The following is an 18,258-nucleotide window of genomic DNA, read 5'->3' as shown; positions in this document are numbered from 1 at the left end:
ACTACAACAATTCTTTTACAAAATACATGTCCACACTATGCTATTACATAACTCTTTACTCTTCTTGAACTCTGCTGAACTCCCTCTAGACTCTGAACCTGTAAGACTGGGGTTAAGGGAGAGGGATGAGCTATACTAGCCAAGTGAGTAGAACAGCAAAACATGTTAATTAAACATGCTCAAATGAAATACATCATATCACAGACAATTCACAGCAATGATGAATGTGTCACCAATAGTCCCGACATCCTATCCTCGTGCCAGGGCGTAGAATGGGCACCTGGACTTCCTCATAACTCGTGCCAGGGCATAGAATGGGCACCTAGTCTTTCTCAGAGACTAATGGATCACCCACATTCCATCCACATCAACAACATAAAATGCAATGCAACATCTTCGTGTTCTAATGCAAACAACCTATTGCATATTCATGGTGCATGATACATGCTAAAAGTATTTGATTTCTCATTTAAAAAGATTACGTTTAGTTCCACTCACCTCTGGCTGACTCGGAACTGACTCTGAAAACTCTGAAGCAGTGCTCACTGCTGATCTCTTTGATTCCTCTAGTCCGCTCCTACACAGGTGGACTCAAATGAGGGACCAAACTAACTCAAGAACAACTCTAGAATACTCTCCAAAATCCCCCTAAAATATCCTAAAACAATCAAGTAAAACATGCAAAAGAAGGCTGGACAGGGCACTTTCAGCGGCAGGTTCGGCGGCCGAAAGTCCCCTCCAGAGACGAAAGTCAGGCACTTTCAGCGGCACCTTCGGCTGCCGAAAGTCTTCTCCAGAGACAAAACTCATGCATGTTCGGCAGCACTTTCGGTGGCCGAAACGCCCCTCTAGAGCCGAAAGTCCAAACTTTCGGGGGCAAGCTTAGGCAAGCTTCGGCAGCGAAAACCACCTCCTTAGCATGTTCGGCGGCCGAACCTTCCTTCGGCGGCCGAAACTGGGTTCTCCAGTAAGGCAGAACCCTGCTCAACTTCATGCACAACTTCCTCCAATCCTCTCAAACATGCAAACCTCAACTCTACAACACACATATACTCAAGCATAGGCACAAAGGGGTCCAAAACTAACTTAAAACCCCAACAAGCAACACAACTAAACACAAAAACATGCTTTGACCACAAATCAACCAAAAACTCAACTTACCCTAATCATGCATCTCTACCCAAAAACCTCCATAAAACCTTCATAAAACATCAAAGAAGTTAAGGATCTACACTTACCTCCTGAAGATCGAGAGGATAGGTGATCCTAACATGGAGATGTAGAGAAACTCACTCTCAAACTTTCCAAACTTCAAAATCTGGGTTTTTAGCTCAAAAGCTACAAAACAATATAAAGCTCATCAAAACTTTGCAAGATTTAAAGAAAACATGAAGATCACTCAAGGGAGATCATGGTCTCACCTCTGTCTGTGAAAATGGAAGAAATCTTATCCATTTCACCGACCTAGGGCCTTTTATAGGTGGCTGGCCAGACCACCTTCAGCGGCCAAACGTGAAACCAAAAGCCATGCATGTTCGGCGGCCGAACATCACCTTCGGCGGCCGAACCTGACTTTTCTTCCTTGGTGCTTTTCTTTCAAAAACTCATTTCCTTTACACTTAAAACCATGAAAACATATTTAAACACTTTAGAAAAACACAAATCTTACCCTTCTAGAGGATTCCGACATCTTGGATTCCACCGGAAAGTAGAATTCCGATGCTGGACTCTAGCCGGGTATTACAATATAATTCATAGATCTAAGAACCATTACTCTCCTTAAACCTCTTTGTAATTTCACACCACAAATCTCTTGAAGAAGCCATATATGTGAAACCATTTATGAGATCCTTTGAGATCCAACTCAAGATCCACGATGGGACCATATAGTCACATCTCTTTCACTGTTCATAGAACTCATTATCTTTATTTGGCATCGGAATGGTACCATCGGCAAAACTTAACTTCTGCTTGATTCTTAACACTATTTGCATAGCTCTATTCCAAGATCTGAAGTTTATATTCCTTATCAGAGAAGCTGAGACCAAAATCATATCTGAATAGTCAGACGATTGTAAACAAAACGGGTCACCATTCAAATTGTCCACTGCATGCTACTTATCTTTTCCCGATCTGGACGCCTTAGTTTCTACTGTAGGCATTGAATCCGTCATTTCTCCATTTTTTTAAGATCCAGCTAAATGGATTGAGAGAAAAATATTGCAGCCTTCACTGAATTCTAACCCTAAAAACTCGACTGCTCTAATACTATGTGAAGAAAGAGAAATAAATAATCATTCAAATATCTTGATAATAAATCAGTCATGTACAAAAGAAACTATTTATACTAAATTTATTTCACGTGCAATACACGGTTAAAAAAAAAATTAACACAAAAATCCTTAAAGAGTTGAAACTAAAATAACCAGACCTTAACAAAGCACAGTTACAATAATAATAATATTCTTCTACAGTTTACATCATAACAGTAACAATAAAATAATATTAATAATATATTTTTTATATATATAATTTTTAAGATTATAATTCAGTAAATAATTTTAAAAAATTAAAAATATAAATATACTTTCTTAAAATTTGCCCTCATTTATACATATATAATAATAATTAAAATAAATTATTGATAATAAACAGAAGAAAACTATTTTTGATTTACTTTTAAAATACTCTTAACAAATTTATAGTCTTATTTGATTAATATAAGTAAGTTATCTTGAGGATACAAAATTATAAAATATATATTTTTAACTGATAAAATTTCATTTTTCAATGAATAAAATATTCAACAATATGAGATGATCGTAAACAATCAATTCATTAGACGTATGAATAAGACAATAATTTTTAAGAGAATGTATTGGATTCTTTGATTTTTATTTTAATATACTAAATTGATATTTATTTATTATAATTAAATTTAATATTAATAAATAATTATGTAACTATTTAAATTAAAATTAATTATTTGATGCATAATAAAAATAGTTAAAAGAAAGTTTAAATAAGTATATCTTTCTTTAAAATTCAAAAATTAAATTAAAATATTATTTTTTTTAATATAAAAATTAAATAATAATTTCTTCTGCCTTTAATATTCTGAAACGCATTATTTAATTTGCTTCCACTTCACTTTGTAGACGGATTACGTGGCCTCCTCTTCTCCATATTTTTTCAACAGAATTAATCACCAAATTTAGTAATAGAAAGACGGAGATATGACCCATCACACCAAAAGTGTTATATATTAAAATTTTAGAGTTTTATTATTAATAATATGACGTTAAGGTAGGCTCCACAAATTTAATTTTGTGATAAAATATATTTAAATAAATTTAAAAATTTATTTTTTAATTTTTCATTTAAAAAAAGATAGGGTGTTGAGTTAATAAATTTTAAATATTAAATAATAATAAAAAATATATTTTTAAAAAATATTTATTTAATTTATAATTTAAAAACTAATAAAATTTTTATTTATTATCATTATGTAATGTTGATTTTAATAATTTATAGCGATAAAATAGCCTTGTTTCTTCATATATTTTGTAAATTATATTTTTTTTAAAATAAAAATAAAAAATTAAAAAAATAAAATCTAAAATTTTTTAATTTAAATATACTTATCATTGTATTAATTCTTGTGAGGAAATTTTGTAAACTATATTATTTACCTTAAAGCTATATATTTCCAGAGACTTCTACAACAATCTTTCTTTTTTAAAAAAAATTTGGAGAATTCACGGCTGATACTACTAGAAACCACAATGAGCTCGCTAGTGTCAAATCCATCATAACTCACAAGCACAACCATGTTTAGTGGAGCACGGGATTATAGCACTCACTATATTTTATTAATAATAAATATTTAATTTATTTAAATTAATAATAAAATAAATATTTAATTTTATATTTTTCTTAGTTAACTCCCGATGAAGAGAAACGACGCTATAGAATTCTTAACTGCGTAGTTTCAAATAAGTAATAGCATAAGTGCAAAATTATTTAAATAATAATATAAAAAATAGTTCTATCAAATAAGTTCAGATAAATTTGCATTAATTTTAGATATCGATTAGACAATATTCGATGTAATTTATTTTAAACATAATCTTGAAACCTTCATTTTCCAATCCTGATAACATCAAGATATGATTTTCCATCGAGTTGACGAGAAAAATATCCCTTCAAGTAGTCTTCAAATCTGATTCTGCTAAACAATGGTGGAGTTTGAGGAGTTACGAGACTTGGAGCTGGACCCAATTCTCCCTCAAGCCCAGGGCTGTAAAATGTGGCAATGGAGAGTCTCTCTTTCACCGAGTTAACTGTTGCTCTGTGCTCTATGCTTTGATACATTCCATTTGTTAAAATCTGCCAAATCAATAAACCACCCCTGAGAAAATGACCTAATGATGGAAGATTGAAGAAACTGAAGTTTTGGCACTACAATGGTTGTAAGATTTGAGGACAATATTAGAGGACATGTTCCAAAAAATGAGAGACTCTTGTTTTTTTTAATCTTTATTACCTCTAGAGCGTCTCCAATATTGATAATGAAGGCATTGGGGAGAGGCTTGATAGAAACCCACTTCCCATCTTTTTTTATTTGGAGACCTTCCATTTGGTTGAGTTGGAGGAGGATGGTGAGTCCTCCACCATCTGAATGAGCGTTGAGCCCCATCACAAGCTCTGGCTGTGGACATGGAGGATAGTAGTTCATTCTTATAGACTGTGTTCCTTCTTCAAAGACTTCTGTCATTTCTCTAGCTTCCATTCTCAGAGCTTTTGCCATTAAGTTTATGAGTTTCATTGCCAGATCTTTCATCTCTGCAGAGTAAGATTCTAGGGTTTCTCTGCCGGCAAATAAATGAACAAAAACAATTATATGCTACTTCTTGAAAAGGAAATTTGAATCTTTGCATTAGTTTAAACGTGATTCTATCCTTTGAAATTAAGAATTTTGTAAAAATTTAATTTAATTATTTTATTTCTAACTATTCTCAAGTTTCAAATTAGAGAGTTCAATTTTTTTTATTTAAAAAATTTTTATTTCAAAAAAATTGAAATTTTATATAATTTTTCAAAAATTTATTTAAATTTTTTTATTGTGAATCGTGACAAAAGGAAAGAATATTAATGTGAAGAATTTAAGAAAAAGGTTGTAAAGCACCAAACTTTTGCGTTTAAAGTGAAGAATTTCTTCTTTTTTTTTTTTTAATTTAAAAAAAAAAAGGTTGTCTAACCCTAAACTTTTAGGTTAATTTATAATGAAGGTTTTAATTTGGACCATATTTGTAAAATTATAGATAAAAATTAAAATTTATTAGATAAATTTAAATTTTATCCACAAACTTTTAAGTATAGTAATTAAACATTGTGTTTAAATTTTTTTTGTCTTTTACATGATGTTTTTATACTATTGAAACACAATAATTAAATATAAGTGAAAAAAGTGAAAAAAAAAATTTATACGAATTTAAAATTTTATTTAAGAAAAATAAATAAAAAACCCGATCAAACTACTCTTAATTTCCGACCTTAAACATAATTATTTATATATATATATATATATATATATATATATTTGTTCAAGATCTGTGGATCTAATTAAAAGTAAATTAAGAACCACATGCAGCGGACACATGAGATTATCTAGAAAATAAAAAACATAGTGGTTGAGCAAACACATGCACACACAAAAAAACAAAAGATCATCTCTGGTCGGCCTTGAGTCATTGTCCCTAAGCTAGTTTTACTGTTGATTTAACAGTAATCTCCAGCATATTAAACAAAATAAATCAACTAAAATTCATTACAATTTTATAATTGACGATGACCACTGGCCTCTATCATTTGGAGAATAATCGAACTCATGTAGGAAAGTCAAATTGTAATCCATCAAAATTTATTATGCAAACTTATCTACTGGCACGTAATTTAGATTGCGCTTGAGCAGGCCGCATAATGGGTTTGGATTCAATAAAGAGAGATTCAGCTCACCTGACTTGATAGATCAGCGGGAAACAAATCTATTTACATTTAAAACCATGTCAGCACTGACGCCGGAGAACAGGGTAACGGTTATACGTTACTAGAGGACAAATAAAAAAAAGAATAAAAAAAAGAGGGCGTAAACCATTCAAACTAAGTCAATATACACATACTCAAAATCCTACTCTTTTCTGGATCTCAGATTATCAATTGGCACTGTCTGTGGGGATTAAGGATATATTTTCATCACTGGAGTTCTCATCTTCACTACACCCACTGAGATCCACATGGCGAATCACGGTGAAAACCACACTGGAAATACCCCAAACGACCTAAATTCTACCCATAAAGATCAACAAATTTCATTTTCCAGTCCTACGAGCCCATCAAACCAATCACCTGTATTGTTCAACCCCTCATCGAACTCGACAGAAAACATGCCTAGAACCATCCTTTCTGACCAAGAACTATAAAATATGGCTATCCAACTACAGAACACCGCCCCCTAGCTAGGGAAAATATTACAACAAAGGGGACTCAACACCCCATTTAGCATACTACCTATGGCCGAGGGTTTCAATGTTAATGAGCCCCAGACTACCTTGAACCACCAAGTCCCTCAGCAAAGCAGCAGGAGGATGAACGAAGAAGGTAGAGAGACCTGTAGAAAAAATGAGCCGACAGTCAAAGCAAGGGGCCGAATGGTTAGGGAACTCATTGAAAATGACGAAGTCGAGAGTTATTCCTCCGAGTCGATACGAGAACCGGAAAGTGAAGAGCTGGAAGGAGGCTATCGCTTGGAAAAATGGTCGAAAAGAGAAGAGAAGATCGTAGACCGAAAGCCGGAGAGACTAGAGAGCAGCTCTTGGCAGAACTGGGAGCACGGATAACAGCTTCCATTCTGAGAGCTTTTACCATTAAGTTTATGAGTTTCATTGCCAGATCTTTCATCTCTGCAGAGTAAGATTCTAGGGTTTCTCTACCGGCAAATAAATGAGGAAAAACAATTACATGCTACTTCTTGAGAAATTTGGATCTTTGCATTAGATTAAACATGATCCTATTGTTTGAAATTAAAAATTTTGCACGAATTTAATTTAATTATTTTATTTCTAACTATTCTTAAAGTGAAGAATTTAAAAAAAGATCATGTCTGGTCGGCCATGAGTCATTGTCCCTAAGCTAGTTTTACTGTTGATTTAACTGTAATCTCCAGCATATTCAACAAAATAAATCAATTAAAATTCATTATACCATTTATGAAATTACTGCATCTTAATCATTAACGATTTAGTTTTTAAAACGCTTAAACTGTTAGGTACAAATTAAATCCAACAACATACTACTCTTACACTCTTGTGTAATTAAGGAAAAATTTTTATCTAATTTTAATAATTTTATTATAATTTTAATATATAGAAAATATTTTAATTGATTATGTATGTACACCTGACCAGAACACGTGTAAAGGACTTTCCAGTGACTTCAAATCCTTAAAAGAGTATTTAGGGGAGAGAAAAGACCTTAATGGAAGAGGAAGCTCAGGGAACAAATGCTGCTTCCTGGAATGAACTGGGAGGGTAGTGATGAAGAACATATCTGCCCAGTCCAGCTTTTGTTCCTCGGACACAACAAAAGCTTGCCCAAACCCCTCAACATCTCCAGCTTTTTGATAATATTTCTTCTTCTCATTCAGTGGAAGATGAAAGAAGTTTTCAACCTCCAGTTTCAAGTTTTCCACCAGCGAGAGGCTCACTCCATGGTTTATCAGCTGCATACAGATATTATCATCAAATCCAGTTAAACCCAGTAATATTATATAAATGGACCGAAGAAAAAAACAAAAACCTGGAAAAAACCCCAATCTCTGCAAGCAGAATGAAACTTGTCCAATTCAGAACCCACAGATTCTTCAGAAAACAAATTTTGCAGGTCAACGACAGGGAGCGGAGGAGGTGGGGAGTTATCAGATATGTATGGAAGGTCTTGAGGAGATCTTACGTATCTTGATGGGACTGCGGTGAGTGGCTCTTTCGCCAGCTCCTGCACACTGGGCACCTGGAGAGAGCCACCCATCGCCGCTTCTTTTGCTTCCATTTTCTCACTCTGTTTTGCAAGTCCTTGGATGGTTGCGTCACGGGCACCTTTTAATAAGGTCAAAAATTAAACATTACAGGTCCACAAGGCGGCGGCTGCTGCCTTTGTCCGAAAATTTTTAGATGGGAAATACAAAAATATAATCAATAATTGGTTGTCACAACTCACCGTACTAATTTTTAAATATGCTCAAATAATTATTTAAGTACTACTTTTTTTTTTAAAATGTTCATTTAAGTTCATAATTTTAACTCTATTAAAAATTATGTGGGTAAACTAAAAACGAAAATTTAAATCATTTAAGCCACATTATTTAAAAAATATATTTTTAAAAAATATATAAAAAACAAAATATTAGTAAGAGTTTATAAAAATTTAAATTTAATTTATTAAAAATATTAAGAAAAATAATTTAATTTTCTCTTCTTATTAAATTCCCTATTTTTACTACAAAGCCTCTATTAATTTTTTTTTAAGTATCATTAAAAAATAGAGACTATTACTTTATATGTTTAATAGATAATGAAAGTAAAAATACACATTAAAATTTAATTTTTATTTCATTATATAGATATGAAATTTAAACTATATTATAAATAAAGAATAAATAAAATGTCTTATAATTCTCATATTTTTTTATAGTTTATATTATTAATTATATCAAAAAAATATAAAAGTATTTTTTATAGTTTAAATTTTCATTATATTTTTATGGATTTTTATTTATCATATATGTAGAGTTTTATAAATAATTTTAATAATCTTATAATTTTTAGCATACTTTAAAATTTTATTAAAAGAAATTTTGAGGTTAAAATGTAATGTTTTATTGGTGAAAAATAAAGGGAAAATTTGGATACTTTTTGTCTTATTTTAACTAAATGATTTTAAATATTAATTTTTAATTTAAATATTTATAATTATAATTAAGTTTTATTTATTTTATAATTTATAAAACTATTTTATTTATTCATTTTTAATTTAAATTAAAATAATTTATTTATAAACTTAATTATTAAAACTAAAATTAAATTTATTTATTTAATAGGAGCTTCAATAATTATTATACTATTATTTAAGGGTTTACATTTTTTTAAAACGGAAATTTGATGGGTTAATATTAGATTTAATTTATTATTTTAATAATTTAAATGACTATTTTAAAAAGCTCAAGACTTTAAATGGGATAATTTCATAAGACTAATCTATTGTATCATATGACTTTAAATTTCCAAATTGCTATAGGATAGAGTGAATTCGGTTGGTTCAATTTAAAATCAAATTGAACCGAATAAATTAAAAAGTAAAATTTTGGTATTTATAAAAATTGAATCGAACTGATTTTAATCAAAAATCGAATCAAACTGAATCGATCTGATTCAGTTCGATTTGATCAGTTTGAATTTTTAATAAATTTTTTATTTTTTACACTTTATTTTTAATATTTTAATATTTAATTCGAATATTTTAATTTTAATATGATCTAATCTCTTTATATTATTGAAAATAATATACTATTATCACTAATAGGTTCGGTTCGATTTTTTTTTTTATTAAAATTGAACTGAATTGAAATAATTGAAATTTTTAAAATTAAAAACTAAATCGAACCGAAATGAATAAAAAATCGAATTAAAATTTTAAATTAATTCGATTCGGTCGATTTTTTCAGTTTAAACTGAATAATGCTCGCCCTATATAGGACTCATATGTAGATATTTCATACAATATAATTAAAGAACGTTTACGGCAAGAATAAATTAATAATTAAAGAACGTTTACGGCAAGAATAAATTAATAATTTTGAGACTAAACTAAATTATGGTTATTAATAATGTAAGTAAACAATTTATTAAAAAATAAATTAAAAACCCTGCTCTTAATTTCATATCAGTCAAATAAAAGCTTAGCTAGTTTGAGCTATCGGGTCAAATTTGGATTTATGTTGAATTTTTAGAATTTGTGCTTGGGTTGATACAATATCAAGCAGTATTATTTTTATGAAAAATAATAATAATAATAATAATAATAATAATAATAATAATAATAATAATAATAATAAAATTTCATTTATTCCTTATCATATATGGAAATTACATACAACAGTTATATGCACAACAGTCTTATTATAACCATTGACACAGATTTTATCATAATCAATAATTAATATTTAACTGTTATACATATACGTTGTAGGTTAAAATTTCTCCGGGAAAATATGCTTAGAAAGTACTAAATGTATTAATCCCTCTTTATTCTGTTATATATTATGCTTGATTTAGTTGGGTTGAGCTTGATGATTAGGGATTCTCAAGACCTCGATGAATGATTTTCCATGGAGTTCACGAGAAAAATATCCCTTAAAATAGTCTGAAACACACATTCTTTTAAACACCGGTGGAGTTTCAGGAGTAACAAGGCTGCCTGCAACACCCAACTCGCCATCAAGTTTTGGGTTGTGGAATGTGGCGATAGAGAGCCTCTCTTTGCTGGAGCTAATTGTTGCTCTATGCTCAATGCTACGATAAGTTCCATTAGTCACAATCTGCAAAACAAAACTTGATACTAATTTAAAATTTTCTCAAAATTTAAATTTTAGCATGTAGGATTATATATATTCACCTCTAACATGTCTCCAATGTTGATGATAAAAGCGTTGGGAATTGGCTTCACAGGAATCCACATCCCATCTTTCTTAATCTGAAGGCCTTCCACGTCGTTGAGCTGGTGGAGGATGGTAAGGCCAGTTGCATCAGAATGGGGCTTCAGGCCGATCACAAGGTCTGGTTCTGGACATGGTGGATAGTAGTTCATTCTCATCGCTTGCCACCCTTCTTCAGCTAAATCTTTCATTTCATCAGGTTTCATTCCCAGAGTTTTTGCTACCAGCTCAAATATTTTGTTGGCAATCCTTTGGACTTCTTCTGAGTATGCTTCAAGGGCAACCCTACACCAATGCAAATTTGTCATGTTCTAAGTGATTAACTGTGTGTAACTACGTATTAAAATTTATTTTTTTACACCAAAGTTAAAAAAATAAAAATTATTAAATTTTATTTTATAACAATTTGTTATGATTTGATTGAGGTAGTATATCATTGAATTTTTAGGAGAGAGATAGAGAGAACCTGAACGAGGGAGGGAAATTGGAGAACAAGTGTGGTTTTCGCAAATGGGTGGGAAGGGTAACTACGTAGAAGAGATCAGCCCATTCAAGCTTCTGCTCTTCAGACGCAACAAAGTGCTGTCCAAATCCTTCCAATTCTCCTGCTTTTTGCCAAAATTTCATCTTCTCTTCCATTGGGAGATCGAAGAATTTCTCAGTATGCAACTTCACTTTCTCCAACAGTGCACAGCTCACTCCATGATTCACCACCTGCAACAAATTAATACGTATCCATATTTTATTTGGAAAGCAACAGTAATTTTAACCCATATGAAAATACTTTAACCTGGAAGAAGCCCCAGTCTTTGCAGGCATAATGGAACTTGTGGAGCTCCAAGGCCATCAATTCTTGAGAAGCTGATAAGTTGGCCATGTCAATGACTGGAACTTGGGGTGAAGAACTGGTGTGGGCTACTGGAGAAGAGTCGTGATCATGGCGTATATATCTTGGAGGGATTGCTACGAGTTGTTCCTTGGCTATCTCCTTCACTGAAGGCACCATGAGGGAGGTCCCTAGCTTTGCCTGTGACTCCATAACTCTTCTCACCTCTAAAAATATCGAAGTGCAAGATTTTCAATATCGATTAGTGTATATATAATAAAAGATAGCCATACAAGTTTTTGTTTTTTTTTTTTATAATAAAAGATAGCCATACAAGTTTTTGTTTTTTCTTTTTAAAAAAAAAAATCTAAAAATAATTTTATCATCGATCGAGTGCATGCTGCATCTTTTGTGAAATTAGTAACCAATCTGTACAACACTTCTCACGCTGAAGCTTTGGTGTGTCTACCATGCCACAATATTCATTCTCACTTACGGTTAACATTAATTTAACATATTTCAAAAGTCAAATTACACAAACCCATCCGGTATAAACCTACTCAAATAATATTTAGATCCACTTTTCACCCAATTCAAAATAATTAACATAAATTATTTAATAGTTTCATATTAACTATTATATATCTTTCTCCTTTTCGCAATTGAATCGAATACGATTGTTTAATCAGAATTGAATTATTGAGTATTATAGTTCACTAGCACCTCGAGCAGCTCCACCTCATCTCACACGAGCAACTTTTTCCTCACAGAATGACTAGCTCTACATAATTTGTCTGATTCAGGGCGGTTCTGATACCAATTTTAAAACAGGCCAGTCCAAAATGACTCAAATAATTTTTAGATTCACTTTTCACTCGGTCTAAAATAATTAATTTAAATTATTTAGTAGTTTGGTACAAACTATTATATACAATTTCAATTTTCCGTATTCCACCAAGTAGATAGACTTTTAAAATCATCACAAATTGATGATGAAATTATTCATTTCGGATTTTCTATTAAAAAATTTAATAAAATTCACTTATTTATATTTTAGATTCATAATAAATCAGATAAATTATTTATATTTTCATTAAAAAAGGATTTGATAGAAATTAAGGATTTATTGATAAATTATTTCTCCAGTACATTAATTTCTTATTTATAATTGCCAAAGGCATAATATACTATAATAATTATAAATATTAAAGAAATTTATTTTAGCACACTTACATAATCATTTTCCAATACTTAATTTATTTAAAATTTTATTTAGTGGACTCATTCATTTTTGAGTTAATGTTCATCCTGCTGAATCCTTATCACATCAAGGTATGATTTTCCACGGAGTTCACGAGCAAAATAGCCCTTGTAGTAGTCTGCAGAAGTCATTGTTTTAAACCTTGGTGGAGTCTGTGGAGTGATGAGGCTTGGTGCTGGTCCTATGCTTCCATCTAATCTTGGGCTGTAAAATGTGGCAATCGAAAGCCTTTCTTTGGAGGAGTTTACTGTTGCCCTGTGCTCAATGCTGGGGTATGTTCCATTCGTCAGTATCTGCAAAAACCAAGCACATATATGATCATAATGAGCCATTACAGTCAACAATATTATAAAAATTTTGTTACTTCTTAAATTGATATTACTTCCAAGCTGTCTCCAATGTTGATGACAAATGAGTCAGGCAGGGGTTTAACAGGAATCCATTCTCCCTCTTTTCTGATTTGGAGGCCTTCCATTTCATTAACTTGGAGAAGAATAGTGAGGCCGCCGGCATCAGAGTGGGGGTTGAGGCCGATGACAAGCTCTGGTTGTGGACATGGAGGATAGTAGTTCATTCTCATTGATTGCCATCCTTCTTCGTAGTTCTCTTTTATTTCGTTGAAGTCCATGCGAAGAGCTCTCGCCATTTGTTGGAGTATTCTCATGGCTAGATTTCTTAATTCTGCTGAGTAATCTTCCACAGCTTCTCTGCAACAAAAAATTATATACATCATAAAATTACATCTCAATAAAACAGCATTAATTAATCAAGTTCGTTAATAAAGGGACCTGAAAGAAGGAGGGAGTGCAGAGAACAAATGGGGTTTCCTCATATGAACTGGAAGCATGTTCAAGAAGAAAAGATCTGCCCAATCAAGCTTCTGTTCCTCGGACACAACAAAATGCTGTCCAAATCCCTCCATGTTTCCTGGTTCCTGCCATAGCTTCTTCTTCTCCTCCATTGGTAGATTGAAGAGTTCTTGAAGTTCTCTCTTCATTTTCTCCACCAATGACTTGTTCGCTCCATGGTTAATTAACTAATATCATATAAACATCAATTAAACACATAATTTTCTCAAGTGATTCTCCAAGGAGAGCTATAAATTATATGCAGGAAGATATTACCTGAAAGAAACCCCATTCTTTGCATGCCTGGTGAAACTTGACGAGCTCCAAATCCATGTTATCTCCAGAAATCAACTTTTGCATATCGATCACCGGAACTTGATGCAAAGCAGCCTTGTTTGCAATCGAAGGCTCGACATCAGGACGCACGTATTGTGATGGGACTTTGTTAAGTGACTCCCTTGCCAGCTCCTGAACACTTGGCACAGGAAGTGAGCTCCCAAGTTTTGTTGCCTTGGACTGCGCCATTGCTGAGAGCTAGAATAGCTGGAGACAATTAATCTTCTTGTAAGAGTAGCTAATGGATGCTTTGCTTCGTCGACGAATGCATAAGCTTCAGGTAGCTGCCCCCTTTTATAAGATGAAATTTTTTTTGTCTCTTATCTCTTTCAAAATCACACCTCTCTTTTTCATGGCCATCAACGCAAGAAGACTTGGAAAATTTACTTTCTTGGCAAAGGTTACCGATTATGAACTTATTTAGTTTTAATATCATGGTTGAACTTATATGCTTTTTTTTATCATTAAGTGTGAATTAATTGAAATTCTTCATAGAATTTATTAAGAGCCAGCAGTATTTGGTTCAAATTAAAAAAAATGATCGAATTGAATTAATTTAAAATTTTAATTCGATTTTTTATTTATTTCGATTTAGTTTAATTTTTAATTTCGGTTCAATTTTAATAAAACAAAATAAAAAAAATTGAACAGATTAGTGATAATAATATATTATTTTCAATAATATAGTGAGATTAGATCAAGTTAAACTATTTCAATTAAAATTTAAAATATTAAAAATAAAATGTAAAAAATAAAAAAAAATTATTAAAAATTCAAATCGAATTGAATTAAATCAAATCAGACCAATTCGATTCAATTTAATTTTTGATCAAAATCAATTCGATTTGATTTTTATAAATATTAAAATTTTAATTTTTAGTTTATTAAGTTAAATTCGATTTTAAACCGAACTAATTTAATTGTTACTCCTAAAATCTATCATATATATTAATCAATTAAAATTAATAAAATAATTAATTAATATATTTTTTAAAATTTTAAATTTTTAAAATTGAGAAATAAATTAATAAATTTTTTATATTATAAAAATTAAATAATATTTTTAAACAAAATGTTGCGCGTCTATAGATCTAGTGTCCCACCAACTCTTTTAAGTCACATGCAATTATCCTAAATTAGATAAATTTCCTTTTTTTTTAAAATTTAATTTCGTAAGTAATATTAGAGATAAATCCATAAAAAATCTAATTAATGACTTATTTGCAAGCTTAATATGAGTATATGAGTACATTAATTTCAAATAATAATATTGCAAGTCAATGGTTTTGTTTCAATTTCAAATTTCAATTAGCTACGTACCTTTCATTTTAACAAGCTACGATAGCATGATGCAGCAATGAACAGCTATTTATTTACTTTTTTTTTTTTTTTTTTTTTTTACGTAAGAAAAAATATAAATATTTATTATACAATGGGAGAGGCTCTGGAGTTATAAGGCTTTGATCTCGGCCCATTTCCCGTCCAAAGAAAGGCTGTAAACTGTGGCTCAATGCTCAATGTTACATATATGGAGTTACAAAAACTTTTTACAAGCAGTTTTATTCGGATTAATTTATCTTTTTTTTCAGAAAAAAAATTAAGGAGTGATTTTTTTTTAATTGTACAATTATCTTTGTTTTTCTTTTTTTAATTATTCCATTTTTTTAATAATAAGGATAGATAAAAGGTTAATAGAATCAAAGGAATATATATTATGTTACAATTTAAGTATTTACTTGTTTTTTAATGATAATGTAAAAACATTAAACTATGCATTAAGAATTAAATATTTAATTAACTTAGTATAAGATCGTATATTGAAGTATGATGGTCTCTGATAACCTATTAAATATTAGATTTGCTATGATTAATACATGTGTTTACGATCTGACTATATTTTAAGCCACGAACAAAATCAATTTTAGCAAAAATTGAACAGACCGAGTAGGATTTGAAATGAGCGGAAAATAAGTTAGAGTTGCTGGTACTATAGTTGTCCCTCTAGCTCTCTCTGAATTTTTAAATGCACGTATTGTATATTCAGTTAATTGTATATTCAGTTAATGTGACTTGAATAAATGGATAAAATATAGACGGCTGATGTGACAACAATAAATGAATAGAGTATAAACTAACTGAATAAATGGATAAAGTATAAATGGCTGATGTGACAACAATGAATGAATAGGGTGTAGACTAACTGAATAAATGAATAAAGTATAGGCGACTGATGAATAGGGTATATACTAATTGGCTCAGTATTAATTAGCCGATTGCTAGCCATTAATGAGCTAACCGATACACTTGCTATAAGTGTCTTGATTCAGACATAAGCCAAAAAAATGTCAGTGCATTCAAGGTATAAATGTCTCTGAACAATCATATTTAGGGAATATTTAACTTCTCTTGAAAATTTCTCACTAATACTCCTCTTTAAACCACCAACAAGCTCTATTAATTTCTAACCACCCATCTAGATCCGTTGATTTTCTATAAAATTGAACTCTTGTCCATGCGTCACACTCTAATGAATCCATCATATCTCAATTTATCAATTCCATTTTCTTTAAATAAATTTTTATGGGTGAAAATATGAATTAAAGCTGATGTATGCACAAGTAAAATAATTATTAAATTAAATATTTTACTTTGATATTATATTTAATTAATTAAAATATATATAATAAATGGACAAATCTATATATAAATATTTAATCAAATGGCATTGAAATTAAGAATAAAAGATTAGGTAATTTAATTTATAATTACATCAACAAACATATAGGGCATAAATAAATACAACTAAATAAAGCAAACCAAAAGCTAATTAAGACAAATATATTTTACAAAATGCAATCCCAAATTAAAGCAAACTAAAAAAACCTAAAACGTCGGCACTCACGTGGGCGACCTTGAGGAAATCGCTTAACATCGGCGCAATAGTTATAAATCATGAAATACCTTTGAACCCATCTAAGCATTCTTCGACCATTGGCATCCAACTCTTGAGTTCGCCAATCATGGCTTCTCATCAAGTTATCACTGTTCTTCGAACCACAAGAAGACAGACCTGATGAAGTACTCAAGAAACATGCATTGGCATTGAAGTTTCTGTAGTATGCAGTGAAAGGAGCCTTAGACCAATCTGTCTTCACAAGCCCTCCTCTTGTCGCCCATTGATCAGCATTCCAGAGGCTAGAGTAAAGCTTCATTGGCTGGTTCTTGGGGAAGGGAACTCCAACGGATTCGTCATTTTCATATACCCTTATGGGGATGTTGTCTACCAAGAAACTGAAGATACAAGCAAAACTCGTTAATATTGTCATACAAATTTATAAGTACTCATATATGTTGAAAGTGTACGTTCAATATCTTACATGATGCGTTGTGGGTTCCATACAATAGAGTAGAGGTGGAAATTTTTGGTTGGATCGAACCACAGGTGGAACTGTTGCTCTCTGTTTCCTTTCCCTTGTGTATAAACGTTAGTATGAACAGTATAAGGGTCTCCACTAAGGTTTCCCAAGAATTCAAAATCAATTTCATCGTGGTATGGCCCTTGAGATGATAGCTGCAGCAACGAAAAAATTTGTGGGTTCATCACTTTAGCCATGTAAAAAAATATATATAATGGTGTTGGAATTAATACAAGGGAGTACTCACGTAGTAAGAAGTAACAGTTCCAGCAGAATTTCCAGCAACAAGCTTGATTTCCATGTCGATTCTTCCAAACACATACTCTCTCTTAGACTGGAAACCAGAGCCAGAGCCCTTGTCGAGAGTAAGCGAGAGAATATTTCCTCCTTCGAGAATTTTAGCACGATCACCACCCCATGTCAGGTCTACATCCTGGTTGAAATCACCAGCCGCTGCAACCATGAAAGGACCCACAAAGAAAGCAAACAAGAAGACAATTGAGACTGATAAGCAAGAGGCCATCTTCACAGAATGATAAAGAAAAGAAAAAAAGAGCAGATTAATTTGGTGGGTGCAATAAGTCACTCAAAGGCCTTTATATAGCTAATGAAGTTGTGATAGGGAATTGTAGGAATAAGGAATAATATTTGGTTTAGGAAGCTTGAAGTAGACACTATACCAAACTACAGAAAGAATAGAGCTGGATATGGGAGAGCAAAAGCTAATAGGTTTTGTCTGCAAGTTATTCGGTGGGGTTTAGGGTAGTAGCTAAATGGAATAGATTAGAATAGGTAACCTTTTA

General features: G+C 31.3%; 4 protein-coding genes across 5 annotated transcripts; all 4 read right to left on the bottom strand.

Moving 5' to 3' along the window:
* Nucleotides 1-4,070: 4,070 nt before the first annotated feature.
* Nucleotides 4,071-8,153, bottom strand: LOC110604655 (probable 2-oxoglutarate/Fe(II)-dependent dioxygenase). 2 transcript variants are annotated; one of them, XM_021742915.2, is made up of 5 exons: nucleotides 7,858-8,153; nucleotides 7,533-7,780; nucleotides 6,925-6,988; nucleotides 4,547-4,807; nucleotides 4,071-4,389 (listed from the first exon to the last, which is right to left on the bottom strand). In XM_021742915.2, exons 1-5 carry the CDS (start codon nucleotides 8,104-8,106, stop codon nucleotides 4,141-4,143), a joined length of 1,071 nt encoding a protein of 356 aa, XP_021598607.1. In that variant the 5' UTR covers nucleotides 8,107-8,153; the 3' UTR covers nucleotides 4,071-4,140. The 2 variants fall into 2 exon arrangements, with proteins under 2 accessions (XP_021598607.1, XP_021598608.1); XM_021742916.2 differs by lacking the exon at nucleotides 6,925-6,988 and having other exon boundaries at nucleotides 4,547-4,871.
* Nucleotides 8,154-10,187: 2,034 nt separating this feature from the next.
* On the bottom strand, nucleotides 10,188-11,820 carry LOC110604654 (protein SRG1). The gene is made up of 4 exons (XM_021742914.2): nucleotides 11,559-11,820; nucleotides 11,235-11,482; nucleotides 10,729-11,053; nucleotides 10,188-10,651 (listed from the first exon to the last, which is right to left on the bottom strand). The coding sequence occupies exons 1-4, from the start codon at nucleotides 11,805-11,807 to the stop codon at nucleotides 10,385-10,387; spliced, it is 1,089 nt and encodes a 362-aa protein (XP_021598606.1). The 5' UTR covers nucleotides 11,808-11,820; the 3' UTR covers nucleotides 10,188-10,384.
* Nucleotides 11,821-12,890: 1,070 nt separating this feature from the next.
* LOC110604656 (protein SRG1) lies at nucleotides 12,891-14,228 on the bottom strand. Its single transcript, XM_021742917.1, has 4 exons — nucleotides 13,980-14,228; nucleotides 13,644-13,891; nucleotides 13,238-13,562; nucleotides 12,891-13,148 (listed from the first exon to the last, which is right to left on the bottom strand). Exons 1-4 carry the CDS (start codon nucleotides 14,226-14,228, stop codon nucleotides 12,891-12,893), a joined length of 1,080 nt encoding a protein of 359 aa, XP_021598609.1.
* Nucleotides 14,229-16,770: 2,542 nt separating this feature from the next.
* LOC110604657 (xyloglucan endotransglucosylase/hydrolase 2) lies at nucleotides 16,771-18,072 on the bottom strand. Its single transcript, XM_021742918.2, has 3 exons — nucleotides 17,703-18,072; nucleotides 17,417-17,610; nucleotides 16,771-17,330 (listed from the first exon to the last, which is right to left on the bottom strand). Exons 1-3 carry the CDS (start codon nucleotides 17,976-17,978, stop codon nucleotides 16,913-16,915), a joined length of 888 nt encoding a protein of 295 aa, XP_021598610.1. The 5' UTR covers nucleotides 17,979-18,072; the 3' UTR covers nucleotides 16,771-16,912.
* Nucleotides 18,073-18,258: the final 186 nt, after the last annotated feature.

Source organism: Manihot esculenta, chromosome 17, assembly GCF_001659605.2.
Source record: "Manihot esculenta cultivar AM560-2 chromosome 17, M.esculenta_v8, whole genome shotgun sequence".
Classification (NCBI taxonomy): Eukaryota; Viridiplantae; Streptophyta; class Magnoliopsida; order Malpighiales; family Euphorbiaceae; genus Manihot; species Manihot esculenta.
The sequence above is the reverse complement of the archived record's forward strand: the minus strand, read 5'-3'. Positions and strand labels throughout refer to the sequence as shown.